The sequence below is a fragment of the Nyctereutes procyonoides genome, unplaced genomic scaffold (genome assembly GCF_905146905.1).
Source record: "Nyctereutes procyonoides isolate TBG_1078 unplaced genomic scaffold, NYPRO_anot_genome, whole genome shotgun sequence".
NCBI lineage: Eukaryota > Metazoa > Chordata > Mammalia > Carnivora > Canidae > Nyctereutes > Nyctereutes procyonoides.
The window spans coordinates 11,418,278-11,430,242 of NW_026575035.1; the positions used below are offsets into that span (position 1 = coordinate 11,418,278).

Sequence of the window (11,965 nt, forward strand, 5' to 3'; positions counted from 1 at the left end):
CCTTCCTGCAGGGCTTGAGCTATTATCTTCATTTTCCCATTGCTCATTTTTACTTCTTGGAACTGGGGGCTGTAGCATTTCAGCGGCGAGTGGGTCAGCATCGTTCTCTTCTCTACCAATCCATTCTCCAATTACACGGGGTCTCAGAAGAGAAGAATTAAACGCCACTGTTTCCTAAAGAGAAGAAAGGAATGTACTGACTCATAACTTATTCTTGTTAATAGGACAACAGGGAAGTAATTTTATCTAGACTTTCAACTGCCTCGGCAAATCAAAATGTTCCTTTTTTTCTTTTTGAATTGACTTAATTTTTTAGTTCTCTCCATTTTCTATTGGATGACTTACTCTATGTAATTTGTGCTAACTCCTGAAGGTCACTGTGACAAAGGATCCGGAGTGAAATTTGTGATTTGGATTTGGAAAGCTGCATATGTGTTCTCAGGAAGGAGGAGCTGAGACTAGCATTTGTGACAAAAGGAAACATGTGTGGTAAGGCTCCAAATGTGAAAGAGCTTAGCATTGCTGTAAATGGTAAATAACTTCTTATGAGGAAACTGGTATGAAGTCAGGAAATAAAGTCAAGAGGCGATGGTGGAAGGATGGATTGCCTCCAATTGTGAAATAGTTTGGACTTGTAGGGATCCAGTGGAAGTTACAAGTGGAGCAATATCAATGACAGGTATGCTACACTAATTTAAAAAAAATTTTAAGTGATTCTCTTCATAGATTTGCATATGATGTGGTTCTTAAAATGATACTTTGAAAAATTAAATCATTTAATAATTTGAAAGGTATTAAAATACTGAATATGTGTAATTGCTTGAGATATCTCAGTAAGTGAAGAAAAATGTAAAAGCATGCCTACTCTATGATCTTAGTTTTGTTTTAAAAATTCACATAAAAAATAAATAAATAAAAATAATTTAAAAAATAAAAATTCATATGAGTGCACATCAATATTTTGTGCCTCATCCTCTCAATAACCAATGTGTGGTTCTTGTAATTACAAGAGTCCCTTCAGCAATAACCATCAGGAAACTTTGAAAAATTAGAAATTTATTGCTTATAAGACCTGTGAATTACACAGCACACCTGGGGGCCATACAGTGACATCACAGGTAGAGAGAGAGAGAACAGAGAAATTACGAGGTTCTGCTTTTATTGGGGTTCAGGGTGGAAGCCTAGGGTTTTCTGGGCTCACTCTTTATTGGTCAATTTAAAAAATAAGAATGGGAATTAAAAGCACGGAGAGAGAAAAAAACAAGTGGCCCGAATAGTAATTGAAATCAACCAAGATCTCTAAAATAAAAAAGCTTCAGCCAGAGGAGGTGGCTTGGACCTTTATCTAGTCTACTGCGGTTGATAATGTGTTTATCGGATTAGCCATCTTTGAAGTGGACACTTTGACAATCAAGGCTTAAGTGGGGCACTTGCATTACACAAAAGAAAAATAGAAAACCAATTGTTAGGGTTGATCTATAACTCATCACTCAGACAGTAATTTACTCATTTATTAACTTTCTTATATTTATTAAGACACACTGTGTGCCAGATACTGCTTCATTTATTGGGAGAAACAGTGGTAAAACCAAAATTTGGTGGTTTTATCTGAACAGAGGGCTTACAGGTCATTTTAGTTTCTTCTTTTTGTGTTTCCATGTCTTTGTAGTATTGTGATATATACTTGTCTTATAATGAGAAAAAAAATGCATTTAAAAATAACCTGATCTGAGAAACACAGACCTAACTTAAATTATGTTTCTCTATAGTTTTTAGTATTATAAGATTTCTGAGTAATTCCTTAAAAATTCAGACCTGATCTTCTGGGTCTTTACAATTCTCCAAAATATTATACAAATATAATACAATACAAATATAGTATAACAATACATACACTATAATATTAATTAATATTAATATTACACCAAAGGCAACATGTTAAATATGATTAGGACATATATGATGAATATTTATCCAACTGCTATCAAGGGACAGAAAATAGTTGGATATCTTAATACCGATTTCTTAGTCCCCAAGTAAATGTACCAGATAAATTTTATCAGGTGTTTGTATAACAGCAAATAATTGGAATTCCTTCTGTATTTATGTTCCCATAATCAGGAAATCAAAGCACTTTCAGGTCCGAAATCAAATTATTGGATTAAATTACTAGAAAGGCACATTCACTTGTCACAATCCAATATCATTTGAAGTATAACAATTAAAATTAACAGCATTATTCTTAAATTTTAAACCTATATTTGTTTTTAACAATGAACTGAAGTAAAGGCATGCTTTAGAATTTTACAAAATTATGAACATATTTACAGCTTCAGAATCAGTTTTGGCCTATATGTCTGAACTGTTATTTATTTTGTGAATTTCACTTTGTCCAAATGTACAACAGTGATGGTCGGAATTACAAAACCTATTGTATCAAATGAGTTCACTGGTAGCAGAGTTAAAGTACAGAATTCTGTACATATGCTAGATACAATTACTTAAGGGTGTGGACTATATTAAAACCATTTCTACATGTGTGACATATCTGGGGATAAAATGATAAAAAGAACGGCAAGAACGGGCAAGTTGGGTAAAAATAGATCCTTGGTTGTCAATACGGGCAGAGTAAACAGAACAGAAATTTGATGGGGCAAATTTTCATCCTTTGAAGTTTAATTTTATAGATAGAGTATTCAAAAGGTTGGATAATTAGTTCAATGTTATTCATCTCATTTATGTAATGAAACAATTGGGGTTGGAGATCTGTCCTATTATAGGCTCAAAAGATAAGAATGGGGACAAAGACACTGACCATGTAACAACAGAAAGGAGTGGGTTTGGACACTGTAAATGAAAAATGTGAAATAGAATTTAGAGTTGAGTATGATCAAAAGTTGAGAGCTGCAGAATCAGAAATAACTCCCTGGTTGCTTACTGGGAAGTTAAGTAGAATGATAGATGCCATTGCTGTTGGAAAGTAGAACACTGAGAGGATAAAGTGCTTGATATGCAGCCTATTTAACACTAGCTGGTAGCAGGACTTTTAGTGAGAAATAGCTGATGAACAAAGCAATACAAAGCGGCAAACAGGGTTCAGAGGAATCAGGAAGTATTTTACAAGTGACAAAATGGGATTCTACTTTGTCTATTTTTCATTTTTTTAAATAATAAATTTATTTTTTATTGGTGTTCAATTTGCCAACATACAGAATAACACCCAGTGCTCATCCCGTCAAGTGCCCCCCTCAGTGCCCGTCACCCATTCACCCCCACCCCCCACCCTCCTCCCCTTCCCCCATCCCTAGTTCGTTTCCCAGAGTTAGGAGTCTTCATGTTCTGTCAGAATGATCAAAGCTCTTTTGATATATATGTCTTTTTGAAAATGTTTTATCTATAGAAATTTTTGAATGTAATCTGTTTACTTGCAATATATTAAAATAGCAAATGTTTCCTTGGATATATTGCTTATATTTGTTTAAGCTAAGTAAACAAATTTTTATGAAAGGATTTCAGTGAAGAAAGCAGTTCTTAACACTATATACAATACACCATAAATGTTATTACATAGCAAAAGAAATTTTAAAATGCATGTTAAAAGCAGTAAGTTCTTGAAAATTTTTTAAGTATATTTAAATAATTTACAATGACAATGCTAAACAATCTAAATCCTAATTATTCCTTAAAAATGTATAAATACATATTCCTTTGCCCTCCTAAGGCTAGATGCCTCTAGAGGTTGAGATTCTTAAGTAAGTATGTTTAAATTTAATAAGAAAAGCATTTCTGGTCAAAAATTCAACCAAAGATCACAGATTTGCTTAGTATCTTCAATCAGCAGAAAGTTAACCTATCCTAGAAGTAAACCAGACCTACTCTCACCATTAGCCTACTCCCACTGGCTAATTCACAAGGAGTTCAACTGCTCAGACTACTTTATCACATTTGATCATACTCCACATAATTTGTTTTCTGGTTTTTGTTTACTTTTTAATTCCACTATAATTAACATATAGCGTTATATTAGTTTCAGGTGGATGATACAGTGATTCAACAATTCTAACCATTACTCAATGGTCATCATGAGAAGTGTCCTCTTATCCCCCTTCAATTATTTTGCCCATCCTCCCAACCCACTATCCCTCTGGTGGCCACCAATTTGTTCTATGTGAGTCTGCTTTTTTCTTTTTTTTCTTTTTTTCTTTATTTGGTTTGTTTCTTAAATTCTACATATGAGTGAAAATATATGGTATTTGTCTTTCTCTCACTGATTTATTTCACTTGGCATTATATTCCCTGGAGCCATCCATGTTGTTGCAAATAGCAAGATTTCATTATTTTTTATGGCTAAGTAATATTCAATTATATATATATATATATATTATATATATATTATATATATTTATCCTTTCATCTGTTGGTGGACATTTGGGTTGCTTCCATATTTTTGCTATTATATATAATGCTGCAATAAACATAGGGGTGCATGTATCTTTTGACTTCCTACTGTTTTCTACAGTGGTTGCACCAGTGTGCAATCTCACCAACCCTGCACGAGAGCTCCTTTTTCTCCATATCCTCACCAGCATTTTTTTTTTTTAATTTTAGACATCCTGATAGGTGTGAGGTGATATCACTTAGTCTTGACTTAGATTTCCCTGACCATAAGTGATGTTGAGTATCTTTTCATGTATCTGTTGGTCATCTGTATGTCTTCTTTGGAGAAATGTCTGTTCATGTCTTTGGCCCATTTTTAATTGGATTATTGGTTTTTGGTGTTGAATTGCATTGTCTTTATATTTTTAGATACTAACCCTTTATTAGATATGTTATTTGCAATTATCTTCTCCTGTTCAGTAGCTTGTCTTCTAGTTTTGATGATTATTTTGCTGTGCAGAAGCTTTTTATTTTGATATAGTCCTAATAGTTTATTTTTGCTTTTGTTTCCCATGGCTCAGGAGACATATCTAGAAAAATATTGCTACAGACAATGTCAGATACATTATTGCCTATGTTATCTTCTAGGATTTCAGGTCTCACACTTGGGTCTTTAATCCATTTTGAGTTTATTTTTTGTGTGTGGTGTAAGAAAATGGTCCAGTTTCATTCTTTTTAAGCTGTTGTCCAGTTTTCCCAACATCATTTCTTAAAAAATAAAAAAATAATCCTAAAGTAATCTTGAAAAGAATGAAAAAAAAAGAGAAGCATGAACAAAACTGGAAGGTATCACAATCTCCAATTTCAAGGTATACTACAATGCTTGTAGTAATCAATACAGTATAGTCATGGCACAAAATAGGCACATAGATCAGTAGAACAGAATAGAGAGCCCAGAAATAAACCTCCTGTTATATGGTCAATGACTCTCTACAGAGGAGGCAAGAATATTAAATGGGAAAAAATATTTCATGATTCCATGAAAATTTTAGGATTATTTGTTATAGTTCCATGAGAAATGCTCTTTGTATTTTGATAGGGATTGCATTAAATCTGTAGATTTCTTTGGGTAATATGAAGTTTTTTTTAATATGAACATTTTTAACAATATTTGTTCTTGCAATCCATGAGCATGGACTATCTTTCCATTTGTTTGTGTCATCTCCAGTTACCTTCATCGGTGTTTTATAGTTTACAGAGTACAGTCCTTTTACTTCCTTGGTTAAGTTTATTCTTAGGTCTTTTATTATTTTTGGTACAATTGTGAGATTGTTTTCTTAATTTCTCCTTCTGCTACTTTGTTATTAGTGTATAAAAATGCAATAGATTTTTGTATATTGATTTTGTATGCAGTGACCTTACCAAATTCATTTATCAGTTCTAGTAGTTCTTTGGTGGAGCCTTTAGGGTTTTTAATGTATGGTACCATGTCATCTACAAACAGTAAAAGTTTGACTTCTTGCCTATTTGGGTGCATTTTTATTTCTTTTTCCTGTCTAATTGCTGTAGCTAGGACTTCCAGTGCCATAGTGGATAAAAGCGGTGAGTTAATGTCCTTGTCTTGTTCCTGATCTTAAGGGAAAGCTTTCAGCTCCTTGCCATTGAGTATGAGATTAGCTGTGATTTTTATGCATATGGTCATTATTATATTGAAGTATGTTCTCTCTAAACCTACTTTGTTGAGGATTTATAACATGAAAGTATGTTGTACTTTGTCAACACTGGGTCACTTTGGAGTGGTGATGGCATCCTTTGAGGCTATTTGCATACTGACAGGATTGTGGCCCTGCTTTGCATGGACTCCTGCCAAAGGTGAATTGAAGAAGGTGCATCCATAGGAGAAAGTGGGGGAGGCAGGGCACAGTGTTAGCAATCTAGATGGAGAATGTTCTCACTGGCTCCAGCAGGTGTCCATGTATTTAGGCCAGTGAGGGGTGGGGTCGGGGGAATGGTTCCTACCAGCCTCTTTATTCTGGAGAAGTCTCCTAAAGATCCCTGCCCCTCCAGCACATGTTCTGAGATCAGCAAATAAATCTCAGGTATTTTCCAAACTGCTGCTTCTATACTGTATCTCAGTAGGGCTGTTTGTCTCTTTTAGGGTGGAACTCAGTTTCCTATCACCCTCTTTCTCTCCCAGAGCCAAGCCCACTGATTTTTTAAAGTTCCAGGTGTTTAGTGCCATTGAGTATAAGAACTCTCAAAGTTAAGCCCCTCTGGTTCCAAAGCCAAAGTTTTTGTTGTTGTTGTTGTTGTTTTTTTTTTTTTTTTTTCCCACTGCACGTCCCCCATGCCTGGGGTGCCTGGTATGGGCTCTGCTCCTTTCTCCTCCTCTGTGCCTATGGTACCTCTCTCTGCTATGGATGGATGTTCTGGGTTCCTGACCATGTCTCCACCCTTCCTACCACTTTCAACGTGTCCTCTTCTCTAAGTCCAACTGTGAGGAGTCTGTTCTTCCAATCTTCGGGTTGTTTTCTGCATTATTTACATTATTATTTAATGTGGGTGTTATCTAGGTGTCTCTGTGGTATGAGCTGAGCCTAGGATCCTCCGACTCTGTCATCTTCCCCAGAAATTTGTTTTCTCTTCTTAATAAATCAAGATGTTTATGGAAGCCTGAGATCACATCTTAAGTTCCTTTGTTTTCTCCATAATTACTAGCATAATTATGATTTCATAAAATAGGCATAAAATTTGTATAAATGAATTAAAAATAATTCATAGAAAGAAAATCAATGCAAATGTGGCAAATTATGAAGTATCTTTATGTTTTACTAAAAATCATATATAAAAAAATCATATAAAAGATTCATGGACAACACTAATACATTTTTAAGCTATATAAAAAGGTCTACAAGATGCAATGCAATCTATTTAAAATCATTAAATATTTCTTACAAACTCTTAAGCTTTTGAGTAAATTATTTTAATCCTACCAGTTCACAAAAGGAAAGTTATGGAACACATAATCACACATTAAATGTTTAACACAAAATTCCATTAAATGTTTATTTTAATAATCACTGTTAAAGCAATCCACACATTGAACTTGAATTAGAGTTTAAAGAAAGTAATGTAAGCAGATAGTTAAAAGCTTTTTTCCTACTGTCCCTTCTTTTATTTTTTCCAGCTTTGAGATATAATTGACATATATGTTTACTGTATAGCATAATGACTTGACATACACATATAATGCAAAATGATTACCATAAGGTTAGCTAATGTACTCATCACTTCACATAATTATTGTGTGTGTGTGTGTGTGTGTGTGTGTGTGTAGTGAGAACTTTTAAGATCCACTTTTTTAAGCAACTTTCAAGTATACAATATAGTCCTGAAAACCTTAGTCACCATGCTGTGCATTAGATCCTCAAATCCTGTTTATCTTATACCTGGAAGTCTACATCTGATCACTTGCACCCATTTCTCCCACACCCTGACCTCTGCCAATCAGCACTCTACTCTCTTTTTATAGGTTAGGGTTTTTTTTTTTTTTAGATTTCACAAACTGGTGAGGTTATAGAATATTTGTCTTTCTCTGGCTGACTTATTTCACTTAACATAATGCCCTCAAGGTTCATCCACATTGTCACAATGACAATAGCAGGATTTCCTTCCTTTTTTGGCTGAATAATATTCCATTATATATCATAAGTATACGATATATACATATATATGTAAATAATCACTTTCTCTTTATTCATCTATCAATAGGCAATCTAGATTGTTTTCATGTTTTGGCTATTGCAAATAATACTGCAGTAAACATGGAAGTCAGATATCCCTTTGAGAAAGTGATTTCATTTCCTTTAGATACATACTCAGAAGTGGAATTGCTGAATCATAGTTTTATGTTTTTTTGAAGCACCCCCATGCTGCTTTCTATAGTAGCCATGAGTTTACATTCCCATCAACAGTATACAAGGGTTCCCTTTTCTCCACATTCTTGCTAACACTTGCTATCTCCTTTTTGATAAGAGACATTCTATTAGGTGTGCGGTGATACATCATAGTTTTGATTTGCATTTCCCTGATGATTAGTGATGTTAAGCACCTTTTCATATACCTGGCCATTTATCTATATTCTTTGGAAAAATGTCTGATCAGGTCCTCTGTCCAATTTTGAAAAATCAGATTTTTTTATATTTTTTTTCAGATTGGTTTTTTTACTACTATTGAGCTGTATGGGTTTCGTATGTATTTTGGATATTAAACTGTTATCAGATATATGATTTACAAATATTTCCCCCCATTCAATAGGTTACTTTTTCAGCTTTTTTTTTCTTTTCTGTGCAGAAGCTTTTTAGATTGATGTAGTCCTACTTGTTGCCTGTGCTTTTGGTGTTAAAAAATTTTTAAAGCACTATCAATACCAATGTGAGTGAAATCTTTCTTCTAGGAGTCTTAAATTTAAGTGTTTAATGCATTTTGAGTTGATTTTTGTACTTGGTATGAAATAAGGGTCAAAGTTCATTCTTGTTTTTAATTCTATTTTTAATTTTAATTTTTTTATGCTATAAATGCTTATATTAAGAAAAATAGTTCCTGGGGTGCCTGGGTGGCTCAGTAAGTTAAGCATCTGCCTTTAGCTCAGATCCTGATCCTGGGGTTCTGGACCAAGCCCCATGTCAGGTGCTCTGCACAGAGGGGACTGCTTCTCTCTCTCTCTCTCTCTCTCTCTCTCTCTGCACCTCCCCCCAGCTAGTGCTCACTTTCTGTCTGTCTCTCTCTCTCTCTTCCCCGCCAAAATAAATAAATCTCTATAAAAACGTTCAAATAGACAGCAATATACCACAAGGAACAACAGAAAGAAGAAATCTAACTGAAATTTAGTATAGGAAGGAAATAAGAAAGATGAGAAATAAAATAGAGACAAGAATAAACAATAACATAATTCGAAAGTAATGACAAATTTATTTTTTTATTTTTATTTTTATTTTTTTATTTTTAATTTTTTTTAGTAATGACGAATTAAAAAAAAAAACAACCCACAATTGGCAATACTTTACATTAAAAAAGAAAAAAGAGAGAAGACTCAAAAAAACAAAATGAGAAATGGAAAACAATACAATAAATGCCACAGAAATATAATCTCATTGTTTTGCATTTGAGTATCTAGTTTTCCCAACTTTTACTAAAGAAATTATCCTTTCCCCATTGAGGTTTCTTGGATGCCTTGTTAAATATTAATTGTCCAAGTATGCATGACTTATTTCTGGGTTCTTGATTCTGTTCCATTGGCCTATGTTTCCATTTTTATAATAGCACCATACTATTTTAGCTATTCTAGCTTTGTAATATAGTTTGAAATCAGGAAATGTGATGCCTCCAGCTTTATTCTTCTTTCTCAAAATTGCATTGGCTATCTGTGGTCCCATACAAATTTTAGGATTGTTTTTTCTATTTCTGTGGGAAATGCCATTGGAATTTTGGTAGGGATTGTATTGAACCTACAGATGGCTTTGAGTAGCAGGGACATTTTAACAACATTCATTGTTCCAATTGGAAGAGTTTGCGAAAGATTGGTGTTAATTCCCTAAATGTTCACTGGATTTCATCAATGAAATCATCTGGTCCAAGGCTTTTCTTTGTGAAAAAGTTTTTGATTTCTGCTTTAATCGCTTTACTTGTTATTGATCTGTTCAAATTTCCTGTTTCTTCATGATTCAATTTTGGTAGGTTGTATGTTTCTAGGAATTTGTGCAGTTTTTTTCCCTATATTATTCAGTTTATTGGCACTAATTGTTCATAGTAGTCTCATGATCCTTTGTACTTCTATAGCATTAATTGTAATATCACTTCTTTCACTTATATTTTTTTTTGAATCTTTTCTCTCTTTCTTGATTAGCCAAGCTAAAGATGCCAGTTCTGTTTATTTTTTCAAAGAACCAACTCTTAGCTTCATTAATCTTTTCAATTACCATCCTATTTTCTATTTCACTTATTTCTGCTCTGGTCTTCATTATTTCCTTTCTCATACTAACTCTGTAGCCTTTACTCTTCCTTAGTAATCAATATAAACTGCTGAAAATCAGTGCCTCAGTAACTAGAAGGAGTACTCAGAGTATTGTATTTTAGTCTTTAATGTGTTTACTTAGCACATGTTTTTCTCAAAAACTATATATTACATTCTGTGAAAACAAACAAACAAATATGTTCTGAGCCTTTTGACAGATCCCCAGTAGCCTAGAGCTTTTGGCTTAGTGATCATACCTTTAGTGTATGGTATGATGGCATTAATGGTTCTAATTGTTCAACCTCTTTGAGTCCATGCCCCTCATCATATAAGTTTACAGTCTCTTTTTTTTTAAGTGGATAAATTTACTCTTCACATGTGAACTGTTTTAGCCAATGAAATATGCACATTACTGTTTGCCTGTTAGAAGCCTAGGCCTTAAGATACTTTACATGTTTCTACTTTTTCTCTTGTATTTCTGCCATCCTTATGAGAAGGGTATGTCTATGCTAGTCCACTAGCCCCAAAATGAAGATAAGAAACATTTGTAACACACCTGAATGACAACAAACAAGCCCACTCTATATCAGCTGACAGTAGCCAAACTCCAGACACATAAGAAACTCCAATTAAGATATGTTGAACCCATCCAACCAAGATCCAGCATAGGTCAGCTGAATTCAGGAAAGTAGGAAAAATTAATTTTATTGTTTCAAGCCTCTGAGTTTTGGGGTAAAACATTACACAGCTATAGCTAACTGAAACAAACTAATCCTAGAAGTAGAATATTGCTTAATAAAAACTTAAAATATATGTCATTGGCTTTGGGATACAGTGGTAGATGTTGGCTGTAAAAACAGTGAGGAAATTATTATAAGAGGCTGGAAAATGGAGGCCAGTGTTATGTGGTATTAATCATTTGGTAAAACTGCCATCTCTGGTTAAGATAAGAAGTGATCAAATGAAGTTTCAAAATTGCACAAAGAGATATCTAAGAAAAAATCTGTAAACATTACTTACTTGCTTTTAGCTACATATGATAAGTTTCTTCAAGAAATAGATGAGTGCAAAAAATAACTTACCAATTTGCAAGCAAAATTTAGAGGAAATATTAAAAGTCTGGCCAAGCTTCTTATATCCAGCCTTTCTTGACAGCTCAAGATTTTTAAACTAAGATAATCCTTGTATAAATATTAAATTCATGGCCCTGCCAGAAAGAAAAGGCCTCAGAAAAGTGAAGAAATCAAGGATGTGGTTCTAAGGCCCTTCATTAAGACTTCTGAAAAAATTAAGAAGGTATCTTATTTAGGATGTTTTTTCACAACATCTAAAATACCATTAATGAAATCTGGAGAGAGATGCATGTCCTGAAAATAATTGTGAATGTGGTTTTTGGCACAAGAAGGCGAGAGAAAAAAAAAAAAACAAAGAAAACCTCAAAATTATTTAAAACAGTTGAATTGGCAAAAAGCACCTGAAGTAAAAGGCACTGAGACTACAAGATGTAAACACCCCTTGGGGCCGCCATTTTTCTACAGGAAAGAAGCTGAAAAAGTTGCTCAATGGTATCTTGTC

At 33.7% G+C, this 11,965-nt stretch overlaps 1 protein-coding gene across 1 annotated transcript in view; it reads right to left on the reverse strand.

The window, feature by feature from the left end:
- Nucleotides 1–11,965, reverse strand: part of CUNH8orf34 (chromosome unknown C8orf34 homolog) — a 378,334-nt gene that overhangs the window by 240,775 nt on the left and 125,594 nt on the right. Inside the window, 1 exon segment of the mRNA XM_055318190.1 lies at nt 2–174. Within this exon segment, the coding sequence (XP_055174165.1) occupies nt 2–174 (173 nt within the window).